Genomic DNA, 21,556 nt, shown 5'->3' with positions numbered 1-21,556 from the left:
GGGGGGGGTGAGGGGAGGGGGTGAGGGGAGGGGGCGGGGGGGGGTGAGGGGCGGGGTGAGGTGCCTGAGGGGAGGGGCGGGGGGGGGTGAGGGGAGGGGGTGAGGGGAGGGGGCGGGGGGGGGTGAGGGGGCGGGGTGAGGTGCCTGAGGGGAGGGGCGGGGGGGTGAGGGGAGGGGGTGAGGGGAGGGGGCGGGGGGGGTGAGGAGGCGGGTGAGGTGCCTGAGGGGAGGGGCGGGGGGGGGTGAGGGGAGGGGGTGAGGGGAGGGGGCGGGGGGGGAAGGAGGCGGGGTGGGGGCAAGGTGGTGGGGGGGGGGAGGAGGAGGAGGGAGGGGAAGCGGCCATCATGGCGTCCAACCCGCGCAAGTTCAGCGAGAAGATAGCGCTGCACAACCAGAAGCAGGCCGAGGAGACGGCCGCCTTCGAGGAGGTCATGAAGGACCTGAGCATCACGCGAGCCGTAAGCAGAAGCCGCGGGCGACCGTGTTTTGTGTGTGAAGCGAGTGAGTTGTGTGTGAGGAGGGGAGAAGGTGGTGTTTGTGTACGCGGTCGCATGCCCGCATGCAGCAGCAACAACAACAACCGGGGGTAGATCTCCCCCCAATAACAACAACATCAGCAGTAGTAGCTCGTTATCGTTCGTGTTGCTGCTGTCATCGCCATGGCGGTGGTTGTTGTTGTTGTTTTTGTTTTCCTCACGGTCCCGTGAGGCCTACGGTTCGACGCGGGGTACACCGCCGGGCTTGGCGCGAGCAAACCCCGCAGAGATTTAGCCGAGTGCGGCTACCGATGGACGGGTCAGGCTTAGGTAGGAAAAACAACAATAAACGTGTATTGTTGGTTAAATATAATTGACATTGTGTTCATGTGTTTTGTTCGCCGAGTCGAACAACATTTTTTGGGGGGGAGTGAAATTTATCTCGGGTAAAGTGGTGCTTGTCACAACTTGAGCGATTTAAAATCTCGCAACGTGTCAACCCTATGGGTAATTTAACATTATTATTGTTTAGCGAAATTAATAAAATACTATAGCAATATTAGGGCGCTTCGTTCGCTATGTATGTGTACATGTCGCGGTGTGTGTGTGTGATGGTTCTCAATGAATGGGATGTGATAATATTCCTGGAATGGGCTAACATCGCGTATGTTGTAATCATTCGAATGATCTCATTGCCAACCTCAACAGTCTTGTAATCATTTCGGTTATATTGGCAATTTAAATGTATCTCATGTTATAATTTCAGTCGTGTGATAAACATAGCAATCGCGTCGTGATCTCGTTCTGTATCGATAGTGTTAATAATCATCTCATAATATTGATTAACACAATTATCGCATTCTCTTCTCAACCATCTTGTTATCATGTAAGTCATCTCAACGCAATCATGTCACAGTCATCAATCATCTGGGTTATCACCTCAACCATCGTAACCACCTTTGATATCATTCACCTTATACATTTTCAATCATCGGACAGTTATCAATAATATTCTCATCTCTTTTGTCATTTGCAAATCTGTCATCTCATAATCTCAACACGGGTAATCGATTGTCTCAATCATCTCATAATGCTGTTAATCTGATAATCATCTCAGATCTCTCATAGGATCTGTCATGTCATGTTCATCAACAGCCGCATGCATTTGCTTGCTGGCTGTCAAAACACGCCGTGGCAATGTAATCAACGGAACCAATTCTCAGGAGCCTTGAGCCTGCGGATCGTGGTTAATGAAAGACACAGAGAAACAAACCGTGCACACGCAGATACACAGGCACGTCAAGGAGAAAAAGTTTATTGAGACTTCGTCCTGGCATCATCAAAAGGACATAAATGTGATCGTAATGATGTTGTGGTATTTTGGGGAAAACATGTGGCGTAGTCGTTGCACCTTCAACCCAGACAATCTAAGTTCGATTTCAGACCAATAGCTAACACCAGTGGCGAGTGATCTGAAGCGATCCTGGGCCACATGCCACCTTGACAAATCCGCACTGACCCAACGTGAATTATCGGCACCCCCCCCCCCCCCATGATTGACACAATGTGGTGTGGCCTACATTCAGGAGGGGTTTTTCAATGAATAGCATTTTTTAAAATTAAACTATTCTAGTTTGAACTCCAGCTGATCTTTCCTTTCTTGACCGCAAAACAAATCCATTTAATTGACCAATTTTTTTTAAGTTCACTGCAGCAGTAACTCTTATTATTTACCCAGGAATTCTTCACTGAAACTCAAGCCTCTTTTTCAGGGTTCTGCATTGGCATTTTGGGCCAATTATTGTTTTGAGGTGTGTTTTGCATTGTTCAATTAAATCTAACAGGATGTGTTTTAGCATTATTTCAGCAGGATTTAAATTATCATTTGAACTGCCAATGTTATTGTTTCTTGCACCATGTATCGTTTTTCATAAATGTGAATCGGGTAATGTGACGTGGATGCCACAGTACTGTAAACGTATATTTTTTCATGTTCCCTGTAACATACAATACATACATATTTTATGTAAAGTTAGGTATTTATAGTCAAAACATCATAATCGCATCCATCCTTTATTTTATTTATTTCTACTCTATAATTTTAGCAATATCTGATTCATTTCATGCAGCCAGCACCATGAATTCAGTATATGAAATACAAATTGTGGGTTTTGATGGCATCTTTGAGCCAAAGGTCAGATCGCTGAGCTTGCACTGGGGAGATGGTAGGTTCAAATCCAGACAGCCGCTGTTCATTAAACTTGGTTCTCCGGTGAGGTGATGGTCTTAACCGGTCATCAGTGACTGCACAAAAAAACATCACTTAGATTTTTTTGTGCACTTAATGTATCCAAACTCCACCTTTTTCAGATAAAAAATATTGGTTTATCTTCTATGCGATGGACAATTGGTTCCTGTTACTATATTGAGCATAGGTCACTTAAAGGAATCACAAGAGCTAGCTCCTTGATATCCTGTCTGACGTTTTCTACAAATGAAGGGTTGCGCGGATCTGCAATACACCTGAACAGATTCCTCGTCTAAATAACGTGACGCCGATAGCACAATCGGAATACATTTGGAGAATAAGATGTTTACAAGGTTTAACAAACAAAAATCCTCCATGGAACCTCACGCGTCTATATGTTTGTGTGTGCTGTGTCGTTTTTAACAGCTACACTTCAAGGCCCAACAGCTGCAGCTGGCACAAAGCCGCACTCAGTACTATGGAGGATCACTGCCCAATGTCAACCAGATCGTGAATGCCCCGCTGGATTTTCAGGTAAGCATCCTGCATGTGCAGTTACCCACCTCACTGCACGGTGGCCCCCCCTGAGCAACTGGTCTCCTTCCATTGCTTCTGCGAAAATAACGCAATGAATAACAGTGGCAACTAGGCCCCAGGGACAGCTACCTGCATTAGAGTGTAATGCGCACCGCACAACTCTCATATGAAATGGAATGTTCCAAATGAGTTTCGGTCAAACCTGTGTCATTAGAAATACGTGTAGATTTAATATTTGGATGTGCCATTTTTCTATGGGGGTGTATATTGGGTAGTGATCGAAGTGGGAGCTTCGTGGTAGATAGAGTCCTTTGTGTAGCGAGCATGTGTATTGTATTTGTTTAGCATTTTACTCGCTGAGGGTCCATTCTTCACACCGTGGCATTTTGCAGATTAAGCGAAACCACTCTTTCAAACGCATTCATGTCCTCGGTACATTTTTTTATTTAGTTGCTTTGTTTTATGAGCCCTGCGGCCTACCGCCAATTCAACGGTTTGTGTTTTTTTGATGTTCAGACAAATTATGAAGTTTTCATCGCATGCAATATATTGTTCTTTGGGTCTTTTGGAAAAGTCACGTAGATAGGTTCAAAGAAAAACTAAAAAAAATACCTATCTACGTGACTTTACCGAAAGACTCAAAGAATATGAATTCCTGCAGTCACGAAATGTTTATGTCAAGATTTAATGCAATATATTGATGTGTATAAATATAAACTGGCACGTGATGGGGCCTGTGGCCTGAAGTTTGAGAGCCACTGGTGTATTTGACCGTATTAGATGTCCTTTATGTCAGTGCACATGACATTTCATGGCCAGGCATATTATTCGGCGATTGTGAAGTAAATATTCAACTCTGTTGCATATTTGTTTTGTTGGTGGTGCACCACTTGATCTGTGTGTGATTGTGTGCGGTGAGTACAATTTCTATAAAGTATATCATTACAAGTTTGCAAACCAATAACACAGATGTTTTCTTGTATACATGCATCTAGGCTGTGTTTTGCAAATAAACTTGAAAATCACAGCCAGCTGCTCAATCATATTGCTATAGTGACATTGCAGTGATGTCACTACGGAGCCATAATCGTGTGTTTGAGTGTAACTTCAAAGCCTATCTTTTTTATTCCTAAAACTTAACACAAAATAGCCTTGAGCATACAGCCTAAATAAGGTGAGAGCTATTAGTTTCTTGAGTTTCACATTTCCTTAACAGGAAACCATCATGCTAATTCCATGTAGAAATAGCACTGTCTTTGTGTCAACATGTGCCCCAGTTGATGGAACTATTGTGGAAATCAGGCTATCAACAATAACATAATTTTCATAATGGAAATAATAATAGCATTTCAAATTGTTGCAGTCAGCCTGACGACATCATCTGGAATGTGCCCTATCTCGTCCGATCACAGAAGCGAAGTATGGCTAAATCTGGATAGTGCTCACCATTTACAAACAGGTTATTAGAAGCTGCAGGGCTGCGATTGATGCAGAAGAGGGCAGTGCAACAAAATCCATTGTACTGCACTATACTCCCAAGTCCATGCGCCCCCCACATTCAACCTGCACTAACCAGGGAAGTGGAGTATGGTCACATAACTCATACAACCCGCATGGTGTAGGGAGGCCCTCATTCAGTAGTTTATTTGCTAAAGGCTGTACATATACCACTCGTGGATGCCATTTTTTCAATATAGTGTCATCTAAAACTTAAGGGATATTTGTTTTTGGGTTTCGTCTCCTCTTAAGATGTTAAGGGGAGGTGCCGCAAACTGAACTTAAAGAAATGAATCCACCTCATGAAAATTTTTGATGCTATTATTTTAAGACATACAAGCACAAACTGTATTGGCACAAACATAAGGAAAACATTTGCAGTGTACTGACCTGTTTTCTCTGGCAGTCTCTATATACTCACCTCATGCAAACTATACTAACGGTGAACCCCCCTCTATCAATAATATTGTGGCTAATTACTTAAAGTTCAACAATTGGTTCAAACACAAATTTGCTGTCGCTAAACACACCTTTTATCCAGTTAGGTTTACTCAAATCAATAATACTCTGCAGGCGGCTAGCCCTTCCCAAAGGCGCAGTGGTATCACACAGTTTGTTGGCGTAGCGAGTATATAATTCCCCATGGTTGACGGCTGCTTCCGGACTTTGTTCGCAGTGTTTGTTCGCTAAGTTAATCGAGTGACGGCCAAATTGTGACGTAATTTGTCCACTCAGTAGATACTGAGTTAACTCATAGATTGCGAGTGTTTACTATATTTACGTGCACTCAAGAGAATACACTGGCAGTTTGGTCGACACTGAGGTAATTATATGAAATTTTGTTTTAAAAATAAATTGAGCATTTACCGTTCATGGAAAGGGAAGATTTCAATGACCACCTGGGCGCATGCCCAGGCGTATTTACAAATCGTGTGTTTGTGTGTAACGAGAAGGGTGAGATTCTTTCAGCAGAGTAATGATTGCTTGCAGCAGCTCTAGCATTAAGGTTAATCATGCCCTTGTGCGTAATTGCATTGCTGATGGGAAAAGGTATGTGTGGAAGAATTTTACTTGGGTTCAGTTCGTTTTCTGAACATTCCTCAAAGGGTTGACGACCAATGAACAGAATAATTAACAGCTGTGGCAATGGAATTATATATTTAAGTATGTTTTGCCATTTTCACGAAATAATGTGATTCCAATTACATTTCAAACAAGTATTCTGTTACGAATAGCTTTGCTAAGGCAGATCCTCAAATCTTGTTTGACGCCATCAAATGTGATCATCATCAACCTAACACAACCGCATTTTCATCTCGAGGCTAACTCAGAGGACTGATGAGTTGCCGGTCATCATTTTTGCATGAGGGTTTGTGACCAGCAATTCTAAAAGTGTTTTTCACCTCCAGTCGTCACAACCCACACCCCCACAATGCACCTTTTTATATAGACAGTGCGCAGTGGCTTCAATTGGCATAAAATATAAACACATCTGGTCATGCTGCATTAGCGGTGGTGCACAAATAACGAAAAAACTCAACACATTCGTCAAGGAAGAGTGTATATAATAGTTGACGTTTTTTGCAGTGGTTATGAAGAAGGCCCGTTGCTTGAAACGTCGTCTATCTTTCCTTTTATGACAGTATTATTGATGATTGAGTTTTTTCATCACGACAAGGTGGTGGTCTGTCACGTCGGGAGGACTGGAGTTGAGAAACACAACTTTTAGTCTGAAAAGTCAATAATTAGGCTGATGGCCTAAAAACTATTTTATTTACAGGTGGAGATGCAGAACAGAATTATGCTTATAAATACATGTTTTAACTATATTTCTCCACTACAACGCATAATGAGTTTGTGTGCGGCATAGCTTTTTGTGTTGAACAAGGTCCCATTGTTTATACGGTATGCTCTTTACTCGAACATTCGGTAATCCACCAGCATAACCGGTTCAGGATTTGCTTAAACAAGTTGTTATTGATAATATTGCCTGAAAGGGCAAGAATCTGATGGACTAAAACATACTTTTGTATATTTGTGGAGACATTTAATGAATTCTGCTGATATACACTTCTTAAATACATGATGTTTTCTGAACTCATCGCTGACTTGGTTTTTATTTGCATATTCGCGGCTTCCCTTGATCCTTGAGCGCCGCCAGATTTTCTTGGCCTTCGTTGTAACAACACTTGTATGGATGCATCCAGTGGGTTTTGAACAGGCAGGATATTTTTGACAGCCGAGGGGTTTTGCTCCACAGACGTCCTTCTACACAAACCTGGACACGACGCGGGGAACACGGCACCACGGCCTGGTTGAACGCGTGTCCAGCCGGAGCCGCCTCATATCCCCGCACCGCCGTCAGCTACCCATCGACAAGCACGGCCGACAGATATCCTTTATACTGAGCCAGCATTGCGACAATTCTATCCGTTTGTAAGAATCTGTCCTGTTGCACGCTTTAAACCATGCATGCACACTGCGGTCGATGTGCAGCACGTTTCAAAACTAAATGTACTCCCACATCTCTAGTTTTTTCTAGAATCGATGTTAGTTTTGACGAAGGGCGTCTTGTACTTTGTGGGAGGTGACGCAGCTGTTCGTGCTGCAGAGATTCTGAAATACGTTACTTTATCTTTACTCTACAACCGAGCAGATGGCAAAGCAGGCTCACTTGGGCTCACTCCTGCTTGATAGCCATTTTATTTAAGAGGGGGCAGGATTGGATCCGACACTGGTACCAGCTCCAAAGAAGATGTTCTCTGCAGCGCAAAGATGGTCGTATTGGGGGGGGGGGGGAGGGATTCTGGAGACTCCACCTGAGCATTGATTGATGTGCACTCAACGAGCACACAGCATCAGCCCTTTGCTTTCAACCCATGCCATATAATGCACGTGAGTCACTATGCTGCTCTCAGAGTTTTGTCCTTGGTGAGGCGGTATTATGGCCGCTTGGAAGAATTGGTGATTGCAATTTATTTTACAGTGTTGGACTTGACACTTTTCCCACTGCAGCCATTAAACACAATACACGCGTCTGTCCCTACGACACTGTTTTGTTTTCCTTTCTCGGCGGCAATTTGGATACATTTTGTTGAAAAGCAAGACTGCTTGTTTTTAATGCTGAGAGAAATCCTTAGATGGCAAATGGAATTACAGTTGATCGTCGATTATCCGGCACGCAATTATCCGGCTTATAACATTATATGGCGGTCCTGGGCCGATCCGGCAAAACCGCTCCAAAGGTTGTACACCAGCCCGGTGAATGGCACTATGTGCGTGACAAAAAAGATAGCTATGCTTGATTTCAGTGTCAAATACATACAGTACATTAAACACTACATACAACAACTTAAACAATGAAAATACTGAACGTATATACAATTTTCTTCTAGATTTGAAGCTTTCGTGACTGCAAGGATTCATACTCTTAGGTTTTTTCCGGTAAAGTCACGTAGGTAAAAAATAAAATTAAAAGTTAATTAAAGTATCAGGTGGGACCGTCACATTTTAGCTGTGACGGTCCCACCTGATGACGGAGACTTGTGTTGCCTCCGAAACGTCGTGATTTATTATTTTATTTTATTTCCATGATTACATTTTATTAACTTTTAATTTTATTTTTTACCTACGTGACTTTACCTAAAAAACCTAAGAGTACAATTTTCTTGACTAATAACTACAGTAATAAAAACTGAAAAATATTCATTGCAATTCGGCAAATAGTGCGTGTAATTCTGCGTTTGCCAGAGCACCGGTCTAAAGGCTGCATCAGTCTCCTGATCGTCAAACACATGTTGTTGAAACAAGAGCATAGATACATCACCCCATGCAGAGTCTTCGAGTTTTGAGTGGTAAGTATGTTACAGTAAATACACTAACTTTTTACAGTAGGATATTTAGTTTTGTATATTTGTATGTTTACGCTAATTTCAAATAGTAAACAAATTTAAAACACTAAAAAAACATCTATGCAACACCGAAAATCAACGTTATACAAGAATGTGCAAAAATTATATATTTTAAATACTGATGCGATTATCCGGCGTATTTAAAAATCTGGTGCCCCCTCCCCCCCCCGAAGCCACTGAATAATCGATGATCTACTATATAAAGAGACACCGTCGTTGGTCTTTTTCATAGGTATTCTGACACTTGGTGAGTGTTTTTAGATGTTTGTGTGCTTGGGTATGTGGGTGTTTGGGTGGGTGGATTGGTGTGAATGATTGTGTTGTCCTTCCCCCGCACCTCCGATTAGCACGGTTGGCAAAGTATGGTGCGAAAGAAGTTAAGCATACATACATACATACATCGTGGGTCGACTGGTTGAGTGGGTATTTGGGTGGATGTTTGGATGAGTGGGTTTTTGCGTGGGTGAGTGGGTGGATGTGCGGTTATCTCAGTCGTAGCAGCTGTCACTGGATTGGGTTGTGTTGCCGTGATGAGGCCGTGCAGTTTTAGGCCTTTCCTCCACAGTTATTGTATTTTTTCTTCAGTTTCTGCCACGTACAGTTGCCAGCTCCAAGGGTTGCATGTTGCATAACAAAGGACACGTGCTTGCACTTGGCAGGTGGCAAGGGCACAGGGCCAGCTGCTCAGCCACTCTTAGTGACGCTTGACCATTGCCAACAAATTTCGATTTAAAGCTTTCGTGACTGCAGGGATTCATCTTCTTGGTTCTTTCGGTAAAGTCAGACAGAGTCTGAAATTCAGACTCTCAAATTCAGACTCTGTCTTATCGACAGATCTGTTCTTCACCTGAGGACGGCTGCTTGCGTTGTGTCCGAAACGTCGTGAGAATTATTTTATTATGTTTTATTTTTATTATTTTATTATTTCCATTCTACGTGACTTTACCGAAAGAACCAAGAAAACATTGCCAACAAGTCCTGGGCTTGGGCTGGGTGGTACGGGGTGTGCTTGAGGCAGCGTCCGATGCGTTTGTTTCCAACTCCAGAGGCAAACGTGTGGTGTGGATTTGTGTGATTGGGGTCATATTGAGATTGGTTCTCTGACATCGATTGTTTTTGACGTCAGTTGTGCGCCTGTGTTTATGTTGTCATTGATGAGTAGTATCAGCTACAGCGTGATTAATAATAGTTAAATATAGTACATTCGAATGTACTTAATGATACTGCTGGTACTTTTTTATTTTTAGGTTTTTAAACAATGGTACTTGCAGTAAATAGAATAATTTGGTGTTTTGACAGGAAGCATATGAAAAATAACTTCATGCTTGAAAATTGACAACCTATGTTGCCCTTTGATTTTACTCTGTTCATAAATAATTAGTGTGAACCAGTGTAGTTAAATATTGAGTGAATCATAATTTTATAACAGCATGAAACTCATTACTGTAATTGTTCCACTTCCGATTAGGCCATGTTTTAGATTTGTTCAAATAGACAAAGTTGGCTTCTCAGGGGAGATAATTAGTGGATTATTAATCATATGCACAGTGTAAGAATGTGCCCTTTCTACCTAACAAAGGTTATGCAGAGCCTGGCTTTAGGCATAGATGAAATATTCCGGTGGAAAAGATATAATGTTATTTCATGGGATAGCCGCATAAAATGTATTTTTAATGATTTGCATGTAACATTGGTTGAAAGGAAATGTTTATACAGATAAGTCCTTCAATAAAATACTAAATTAGTTCTGAAAATTGCCTTCAATCCATCCCTATGATTAGCTCTTAAAATTTGTATTGCTTTACAGTGGACATTTTCATCTGGTTAGCCTTAAATTAAATACATAAAGTATGCACACATGGTTTGTAGATCTAGTTGAATATGAAATGAGTTTGATTTTTTTAAAATCTCTTCCACGTAAATAATCCACAGGAAGATGAGTAACAATGCTGTTTCTTTGTGCTGTGAACTCTAATGCAAATTGCTTTCAGTAGCTTTGAGGATCTGCCTCCCGTAATCTTCTACTATTGTCAGTGGTTTCTCCGCCAACTGCTCATTACTGAGACATCCTTCATTATAAACGTATTGCCCCCGGCTCAGTGTAAAGTGATGCTTGTAGCTGTTGACATCTAGGATGTGGGGCGTGAACTTCACACATTGTTCACGAGGCATTTGGAGATTCGTTGATTCAACGATTTAAATAGATTCTTACACCAAATAAAATAGCATTTAGGCTCTCCGATGTGTTTCCGGGTTGTTACAAGTGTTGCCGACCTATCCATACTGGACATCTGTAAAAATGAGCTTCATAGCTCATCGGATTCCTCCATTCTAAATAAAGATTCTGATTCTGTTCGATGTTTCACTCCCATGTGCCGGGAGCTTCTTCGGAATCTGAATCTTCTTCACAAATTAAAATCTTTCAGGAACTCAAACTTTCAGTTCTTGAAAAAGCTTCCAATATCTGGAACTAAGCAAAAATCTCGATTTAAAGCTTTCGTGACTGCAGGGATTCATATTTTTGGTTCTTTCGGTAAAGTCACGTAGAAGGGAAATAATAAAATAATAAATGTAAAACAATTACATTCTCACGACGTTCGTAAATAATTAGTGTGATCCCACACCATTGTAGACCTGAATCCCTGCAGTCACGAAAGCTTTAAATAGAAATTTTATGATGGATTAGTTAGAATTCCTAGAAATAAATGCAATTTTTTATGATAATGTACCTGCTTGAGAGTAGATTGAGCAACACAACATATGAGACGGCACAAACAAGACGGAAAATAAGGACCGTTCGTTAAATTGCCGGTGGTGGGTCTCGTGGTTGCACTGCACGCCTGTTTTTACTGGAGTGGACATAACGTAACCTGATCAGCATTGCAACACGTGTGGCTGTACTTGCGAAAATACGCAAAAATTACAGTCGTGGCATTAAAAACATAAAACAAAATAAATATAGCCAGAGGTGTTTGTGGAGGCTTTGGGTACATTTCAGGTGGTATTTATTTAGTTTTTAAGTGGTACCATATGTAACTTAACCCTAGCATGTAAATTTTTATATTTTGTCACAAAAGCGGTGACATGGCATTAGATTCGCTTTTTAAATTTGGAGCAAATCATCCTGGTTGGGGGTTTCTTTGTCATTAATGATTTTTTCAGAGATTGCTGCCGGATTTATGGGTCCGGTTTACGTTCTTTGCGAAATAACCAAACAGTGTTAATTATGCTAATGAGACCCGACATTTTTTTAAATGTATCGTTTTCTCATTTCTGGCACTGGCCTTTCTTCAGAGCAGAGAATCACAGAGAGGATTTGTATCTGTTGTAAAGAAAATTACTTTCCCGAATTGTAACACGATTAAATTTGTTTCCTGTTTTTCAGTTCCACAGCCTTGTTAAATGAAGGTTGAAAGTGTTAATGTATCAGCTCCTTACTTGCGGCCATCTCTGTAATGCGTGAGGGCATGATAGTTCTCATAAATTGATCCTGTATGAACAAAACGTGAGCGTGAAGTTGTCTTGCTGTTATGGACTTAGCCGATAAAAAAAAACTGCCCAAATGCATCAGTGTTTCCTCGCCCACTAGTATCATGGACGTACTGTTTCCTGCGTGCTTGACGTGAGTGCTGTCATTATCACTACTTAAACGCTTGTGGAGACGAATGTATGTAGGAAAGCGTTACAGAATCCATGTATAGTAGACTCGATTATCCGCGTGTGGTTTATCCGATTTGTGGATTAACTGCGCACCTGAGATTTTGACATAAATTAATAACTCATGGATTTTCCCTTAAGCCCAAATTAAGAATCTAAAAACAGTTATACATTGGCAGCGTATAAATATACGTATAAATATACGCTGCCAAGCTTGGTGGTGTTCATTCAGACGCTGTCTTTCCGACAGACCGGTTCTTCAACTGAGGACGGCTGGTTGCTTTGTGGCCGAAACGTCGTGAGAATTATTTTATAGGTTTTATTTTTATTATTTTATTATTTCCCTTCTACGTGACTTTACCGAAAGCACCAAGAAGATGAATCCCTGCAGTCACGAAAGCTTTACATCGAAATTTAAACATATATTTCTTAAATGTTTGAATGGAATTAGAGACTTACGGTGAAATTAATAAATAACAACATACAAATCTGCTAAATGTAAGAAGTTGAGCCATCCATAATAGAGGTTTTTGGGTTAGATCCCGAAGCATTGAATGTCCATGGCTTATGACCGAGTTCCCGATAGCATAAACAGTCAAATGGAAAAATAACAAAGCCATTAATCATCAATAAAATTGCTTAAGGTCATCAATTCTCATCACGTGACCAATCTACCATCATCACGCACATGTATTTTAGTTTTTATTTAATACACAAGCACAAACAAGAAAAAATATACTGCTTATTTTTTTCCCTTCAATTTACTCTCAACTCTATGACGGATGTGCTTTGGCTACAGGAAAAAAAAACCAGGCTTGTTTTGCGTCGTCGTGAAACGTGTTGTGTTGTCGAGCACAGAAAAATAACATTCCACCATTTCACGCATCTGCTTGAGCCTGCAGCTGTACAGCCACAAATTTCTTTGTAAGCCATACACCACTGCTCCTGTTCACAAAGGCTGCCCTGAGCAAGAGTATGTGGGTAGCATGAGTGTCCATTAAGTCTCGGTGAAACCGTGGCTAGGTTCACAATTACTTTGGTCATTCCTCCCGTTTGCCTGTATTTAACCCGGCGGCACGCATCACTGTCGGGGATGGAGCTTTAAAAATCCGTGCGTGGACTTCATTATGACTTTTAAAACGTGCCCTGCATTCGTGCAAGCAGATCTGGTGGTTGGTTAATTGATTTATTACCACACGCTATTTGCACAGCTGCCATTTGGGATGAGTGAGCCAGAGATCTGTCCCCGGTTAAGAAGATGTCACCTGTCTGCTTGTGTGGGTGTGTGTGGGGAGTGGTGGTGTCGTGGTAAGTGCACTGCGCTACAATCGCTGACCATATCTAACATCAATGGCAATTGATATAAAAACCAATCCTGATTATCAGCCTTAAATGGTTACCTGGTGCTCTGTGAGTAAGTACCAGCATTGGTGAGTCAAAGCTGGCCAGGTGTGGTGTGGGCAACATACTTCCTCGTGTGCCATTCTGACCTCCATAAGTGCTCGCTAACAGCACTTTCCACAACATTATGTTAAAGGATATTTGTGAGATCTTTGCTGTATTGTGTACGTGTGAGTGTTTTGGTTCGAGCATTGGTCCGGTGGTTAGTGTACCGTGTTACAAACCATGCAAACAAGGTTCAATTCCAGGACTTAACATCAGCGGCAAATAGTATATGAACCTGTCCTAGGTAACCACATTTTCGATTTAGCCTTGAGTGAGTACATTGGGCGCAATGTAAATATGTGCACTGTGAAAACAATGGCGGCCATACTTGCTGTTGTCGACAGCACACCCTCGTGTGCGTGCCGATCTGAACAAAGTTCTTGTTGACAGATTTGCCCCAGTAGTCTCTGGCTGTATGATGATACGTTTTTATACGTGTCATTGACTGTCAAAAGAACATGCATGTGTGTCTGATCAATGATTGAGAGTCTCAATTATAAACGTGAGAAATTTAAATCATCTCCACAAGCTAGATCTTACACTATGATTGCAGGATACTGTGCACCAAAGACTTGCTGCATGTTTTGTTACATCTCGGCAAAAAAATAATATGTTGTGGAATAAATCATGAGATAATGCATTTTTGCAATGTACGGAAATCCTTTGAGTTTGTCGCCAAGGAAAATTATGTTTTCATTGCAGTTGTAATTAATTTAACAAATAGACACGTGCATGCAAGCAAATACACACACCTGGATACTTCTAGTAATGGGATAGAAAATAATAACCATCCATTAGTCATAGTGCACAAAAAATATTCTTGTGTGTGATGTCCTACGGATTATGTGTAAGTGGAGCCATTGTTCGCCCACACAGGTTGGGTCTGCTAAAAGGCAGCGTGTGGAAAAGATGCCTCAAATGTATTGTTGCTTGCAAACATTTGCTGTTGTGTTATCAGCTTATTTGTATAGTTGCATTTAGAATGCTTTTTGCAAGAATTCAGTTGTCCCTGCGCTGGCCAGGTTTGGATGCAGTCGTTTATTTGCCTAACGTCTTAGCGAGGAGAATCAATTTGTAAAAATCTCATCAATTCATTGCAAACGGGCTTATCCTGGTGCACACTAATATATTGTAGGACGATAATTATCGACGAGCCTGGATAATGCTTCTATGGGCACCACCATACATAACAGGCGTTGTAGGGTGCTATGTAGTGGTTATCAGGGGGCGGTGCAGTAAAATCCATTGCTGTATGCACTGCTATGCTCCCACGTCGATGCTCCTCACCGTAAGAAACCTGCACAGACCAGCGTGGTGAAGTATGCTCAGATTGCCCTCCCGAACCATTGGCATGGGGAGGCTCTTTATTCATCAGTGGATTGACAAAAGGGCTGTCCATGTATACGTACGTCATATAATGCATGTATGTTCAGATGCAGTGAGTTACTGACGTCCTGCTCGAGTAAATTCACATAGCCTGAATACTGGCGGAGCCAGTGGGGGTGGCACGTACCCCCCCCCCAATGATCCGATCGAAATCCCTAATTTTTATAGGATCATTGCGGTTTATTAGTAATAAATCGGCATTTTGCGACCCCCACTGCCACTGTGTAGCATATTATTACGTGCCAGGGACTCTATGAGATGATAGGACAATAGTCTGAGTCCATAATTGGCAATTAGTAACGGCAAAGCAGTTATAAGTGACTCAGAATTGTGTGCAGTTGCGTATACAGTACACGACTTCCCTGAAGGCATTCACCTTCAGCGAGCGCGATGCCGATCACACAACGCGGTTCGAATTCGACCCTCGATCGATGGCTGCGCCATCGCCGCACACGCGTCGAATAAAAAGCAAGGGACAAGTCCTTACCTACTAACAACTCCTAACATTTTTCATTGCTGGACGGGTTGCCCCCCCTACCTGAAAATCCTGGCTCCGCCATTGAGCCTGAATATTATATGTAATACTATATATTATCATCGTGACCAAAATTCTCATTAGGCACTTCATCACCTTGGAGGAAGAGACAGCTTTTTATTGCAAATTCCAGCTACTTATTTGCTTCTTCAAGATTATCTTGAGGAAATATTTTGTTGGCTTCTTACAGCCCTGTCATGTGATTATTGTAATAACACATCAAGCTGTATTGTAATTATGGAGTAAATTTTTATCATTTTGATGAACAGCATCAGAGTAATACACCTGTTCCCCCTTCTCAGTTCCTGTCATCGGTAATGGTAATTGCAGTTTTAACAGGTTAAATGAACGGTAAGCAATTACTGTATTTTTTTCTTCTAATTTCAAATTGGTAGTTATTGCAGCAGTAATTGTCATCCCTGTCCTTAATTAACCCCAATGCAGCGATTATGAAAAGCAAATCGTTAAGCCAAATTATATCACGCACATGTATTTTGCAGTGTAAAAAAAAATCTGCATACCGTATTCTCCAGATTAAGAAGCATGCCGGAAAATAAGATGCATCTCCCATTGATACGGGTAAATACGACGCAGGTAAATATAAACGAAAAAATGACAGACTGAGAACTATGATATCCCATATGAAATGCAGTTCTAACATTGTATTGTTTTACAAATGGTGCACAACCGATAATCTCAAAATTGTTGTAGTACTGGTTAGAACATAGACATCTCTGTTCTGTCTCCACATATAGAAAAATATATAGTGACTTTGTGTACACTACCAGTAAACATGTGCTCTTGATTTTTTGCAAAAATCAGTTTGGCTGACTGACTGGCTAATAGATTGAAGGCTGAGTGTAATTTATCCTTCAGGTTTCAGGATTTTCTGAAATTATTACGTAATACGTGGCGGTCCAGTGTGGGTGAATTTTTGGCCTCAATCATTTGTCCACGTGTGTATTTAGAGCAGTGGTGTAATGGTTTTTGCACTGCACTATGCACGCTGACATGAGTTCTATTTGCGGCTACAGCGAACATCAGTGGTGAGCGATATCTCAACCATTCCTCGGCCACCCGCTTCACCAACCTGCTTCCCTGCCCAGCTTGGCGAAGAATGGTCATACAAAAGTGCCTCTATGACTGACATTGCATCGGGAGGCTTTCATCCATAAGTGGATGGAAAATGGGCTGTAAACCATGATTATCACGATTATATTTAGATAACTAATTCTCACATTGTGGCTTTTTTTTGTCCAAACTTAAATTCTTGGTCATCCGATTGATGCAGAATAATAACAGTCTTCGCTTACCTTTGGTTTCCCCCCTTCCCAGGTCTCCCTTGCAAAAGCTTTGACGAATCTCAGTGGTCCGTCACCCCATTATATAGAGGACATTTGATTGAAATTGGAACTGAGCTATCGGTCACCTGGTGGCATGACCATGGGTACCTACAGGGGCCTTTCATGAGCATGAACCCTGGCAGAAAAATAAATTACAGGTACATGTTTCACAGGCACCGATCCTTGACATTGAATTACATCGTGCTCTTGCCGTTCGTGTTGTAATCCAGTAACGATAAATAGCTGAGAGAATTTGTCCTTTTTAAATAAATGATGTGTTGATATATGAAACTATCATTCATTATTAATGAGGCAAACCCGATTGACATGTCACACAAATTAATGTATAGTTCTTGTGAAGTTTGTTAATTCTCTCCATTGGCATGTTGACGGTATTATTAAAATAAGTAAGTATTGTCCTCTCCTGAAGGGTCATTTGAAACATTTTGGTATTTTAAATTTCCAATATTCCAAATGTGTTGCCGTTCCAGTAAAGAGTGTTGTGTTTTCTCAGCATTTATACGTGCATTGTAAGGATCTTGTTAGTGTTACTAGGTCGTAAGTTTTGTTTCCATGTGCCCAGCACATCTGAAAGGATGCTTGCAATCAAATAATGTTCTAGATTTTAGACGTTGGTAGTAAATTAACCACTTGCAGTATTCGACTGGCACTACTGAACAGTCATTACAGCTGTATTTCCTTTGCAACGACTGGCAAATTCCATACTGGTGGTCTAAGTAGGAACTTGAAATTATATAAGAAGACAATCATATGCTAAACATTTTAGCATTAGCAGTAAAAAAATGTTATTTGTCCATGGAAGGTAAGCTTTACTGCGTCTCTTTCAGGAGGGTCTTTCATTGGATGATTGACCATTGTTTTTTAATGAGTGTTTTGCTTGTGGAAGGAAACAGCAGTGCTCACGGAACCCATGCACATGAGGTAATATTCAAAGGGCCACAGAAAACTGCTCACAAACCCACTTGCTGTGGCTGTCAACACCTGGCTATTTCACTGTTCAGTAGGGTTGAGTGTTTCACCAGTTCTACGTGATACAGTTCTGTATTATAGACATTCACCACCATTCCCAAAATTGTCTTAACGTTGGTCATGAAGGAAAACGTTGAATGGTTGTATTGGTAAACAGCCTTGGTTGACGAAATCATAAAAAAACAGATACATCTGTTTGGTTGACGAAATCATTAAAAAACAGATGTATCTGTTCTTTTATGATTTCGTCAACAGATGTATCTGTGTTTTTTTATGATTTCGTCAACCAAACAGATGTATCTGTTTTTTTATTCGTTAATTGGTATAGCTGGGTTTGTTCCTTTGTCCATATCGTTCTTGTCAATTCATCAGGTACCTGGGCAACTCGGATGAGAAATGATGCTTTGTGTGATTTTAGCTAAATTATTGCATGGGTTGTGAATATCAGCTCTGTTTTTACGACCGCTTTACAATGCTTCTGATGGCAGCTGGGCTGACTCCTGCTGAGTCCCATAGCCCCAACCGTAATACCATGTTTACTTGAATTAACAAGAGTGTGTAATGAACTGTGAATTACATTTTAAGAATGTCATATTTTTTGTGTAATTTAATATGAAAGTTACTGGTATGAAACGGGACACGGCATGGGACTATTGCATCAGCTTTACATTTTCATTGGATATGTGCTGTATGGGTTAGAGTGGTGGTGCAGTGGTTGGCATGCTGCGCTATAAACCAGGCAACCTCGATTCAATCCCTGGCCAAAATCAGTGGTGAGTAATATCTGCACCGGTCCCTGGACCCTTCCCTCTTCACCGACATGAGCTTGACTATAAGTCTCGTCAAACAACCCGCATTACCGATGTGGTGCGTGGAGATCATTGGAGAAGAAGAAGAGAGCCACAAAATAAGTGTACTTCATATATATACACAGTAATATGAAATGTTTTATCTCTCTGTTATGAAAAAGGGCCATATATTTGTTCTACTTGAGGATATTGTTCCAACAAATGTGTTGCGTTATTGCAATTCGTTTTTTGGTTGCTTGATTTGTTTATGTGTTTACTTGTACTTTTGCACGACTGTCAACACACCAAAGAAGGTGTTTGTATATATAGTGTTTGGTTGGGTGCATTATTCGAGCACCTGACTTTTAAATCGAGAAGTTATGAGTTCAAATCCTGGTAGGAAGTTAAGTCAGCTCTTCATTCTACTGGGATCAGTATAATGTGTGCAACTGTGTGGTTGTTTCAGAAATGTTTTCAATTTGTGTGTTCTTCTGTGTGGATTTTATTTACGTTTATAATGTTCTGTTTCACTGTAATTATTTAAACCCAGGTCTCCCATGAAAGAGAGACTCCTTGTCCCATTATGCCCTCACTTGGCTATGAGCAGTTGGGTGAGGGAGCTGTAGGGTAGTGGTTAGCGGACTGCGCTACGAACTCGGTGACCCGAGTTTGATTCCCGTCTACGGTCAAGACCAGTGACGATTATCTGAACCAGTCCTGGGCTCCCCTAGGTCGACTCGGACTCAAATAAGCACTTTGGTTCCCGTGTGTAAACAAAGCTACTGGGGAGACAAAGGCAGTCGGTCGTGGTGCGGGCCACCCACCCCCTTGTATACCATGCTGGCCTTCATAGGTGACCACTAACAGCACTTGCCCCAAAAAGGCAATTATGGCTATTCGGGGGATTTATGTCTTTGTAACCTGGCTATAAAGATCCATTATTACAATGAGGGACTTGCCCCTGCCATGAGAATATGGAATGTCCAACACTGGCTTGGACTGCTAGACAAGCGATGAACAGTGCCCCATGTTTATTTGGGCAATAGATAGTTCTGAGGACAAAAAAGCGCCGTAAAATAAGATTTCTTTTATTGACCAGAATTTGTAGTTTTCTTCATCCGATTGTATCATCGATTGTAGCTTGGTGCTGCAACCAGAGTGCATTATTTAATAGCCTTCTACTGTACCGTGTTAATGGAATAATAAAAAATATATATCTATCAAGGACCCTGCCTAACACAATATAGTAATGTGAAGTGTTACTATGATTTATTGTGTAAAATTGATCACAATCCACAGACGAGCCTCTTTGTCAACAACGCTGGTCGAACCACAGCTTTGCTCCATAATGACCTTCATTACCTCGCAACAGAATTACTCCCAACGTTGTTTTTTCTTGTCGGCCTCTGCGGGGCAGCCGTTTTCCAAAGCTCTCCAGATAATGGATCGCTGCCCTGGAGGACCGAGCTGCCGCCAGTCTGCGCTGGAGCCAGGCGCTCACTCGCCAACATCGAGGCTGTTGTGTCTCTTGGCACCATTGAGACCGCATGCCCATGAGCTGTTTGTTGCCCCTGAGGGGTTCTGGGTGGACCTGCGATACAGTTGTACCTCCTGCAAAAATATTGGGTGGTGATCAGTGATATGAGTGATGGATTACACTGCACTGCAGTCACAAGCAACTGTTTTAATTTCTCGCCTGTGCCTCACGTGTGTAGTTCTAACGTGATTAAGTGAACTTCAGTGGCTTTGCAATACCGAGAAGCTGGGTAGTTCCTACGTTAGATCAATATTTTGTTATAATCATTACATTTATAGAGCGCTTTTCATCAAGGATCTCAAAGCGCTGCACAGGACGCAGCAGCAGACACTCGGCATAAACATAATTATATTATAAATACATAACAGGCTGTCCACATATCTCGTTACTGATATATGTGGCTAAAGATGTCTTTCCCGTCTACCAATATTAACAGTAGACCTTTATAGCCAGGGGCGGGCCAATTGAAGACCTGGAATTAATTAAGTACAGCAGAACAACACATTTAAAACAGAACACAGAAAAATAAAAACCCACACATGAAACAACACATGATGTCTTCCCACAAATTGATACTCATTTTATTGACCCTGGAGGGAATGAAGCCTTGATCTGACCCAGTTGAATGTAACACCGGACTCACTCACTGCAGACACCGCCTGACATTTGAGCCTGAGTGGCGATGTATAGGATGCTTATCTGTACATTGAGGTCACAGCATGGAAGTGATTTGCCCAGATAATGCAGCCAGACCCAGTTAGCTGCAGAAGCGCAGCAATGACACTGGGTCCATGTTGACCCATTGTCTGGAGCTCCCAGTTGGTATCAGCAGAGATACAGTGTTTCACTTCCTGGTACCCTTTTAGAGAAAGACCTAACCAAAAAAAGGAAGAAAAAATCATGCAAATGCATGCATTATGGAACGCTTTACAACATGTGTTTGTCCTTGGAGTAGTTATTGTATTTTTGTTTTATGAATGCTTACTTTCGCGACCAATATCCATAATAGAGGTTTTTTTGGGTTATATCACGTAAATATAAATGTATTGTTTAACCTGCCACCACTCGACTCAACCAATTAGGAAGGTTTGTCACATGAATAAAACATGCCAATTCGTTCCTAGTTCAGCACACCGGTGAGTGTAAATGTTGTTGGTTTACTCTTCAACACCGGTGTACTGAAGTAGTAACAAATTGACAAAAAA

General features: G+C 41.5%; 1 protein-coding gene across 3 annotated transcripts in view; it reads left to right on the top strand.

Annotated features, from left to right (window-relative positions):
* Window positions 1-325: 325 nt before the first annotated feature.
* CRTC1 (CREB regulated transcription coactivator 1) overlaps window positions 326-21,556 on the top strand; it is a 51,152-nt gene continuing 29,921 nt past the window's right edge. For 2 of the 3 annotated variants that reach the window (XM_061558869.1, XM_061558786.1), the window contains exons 1-3: window positions 339-458; window positions 3,151-3,258; window positions 7,019-7,150. In XM_061558869.1, the coding sequence (XP_061414853.1) occupies window positions 345-458; window positions 3,151-3,258; window positions 7,019-7,150 (354 nt within the window). In that variant the 5' untranslated portion in view covers window positions 339-344. Of the gene's footprint in view, window positions 459-3,150; window positions 3,259-7,018; window positions 7,151-21,556 lie in introns of all 3 variants that reach the window. The other variant, XM_061558721.1, reaches the window with a different exon arrangement.

This window comes from Lethenteron reissneri, chromosome 1, assembly GCF_015708825.2.
Source record: "Lethenteron reissneri isolate LAM-NWPU_2019-01 chromosome 1, ASM1570882v1, whole genome shotgun sequence".
NCBI lineage: Eukaryota > Metazoa > Chordata > Hyperoartia > Petromyzontiformes > Petromyzontidae > Lethenteron > Lethenteron reissneri.
This window is presented reverse-complemented; position numbering and strand designations above follow the sequence as displayed.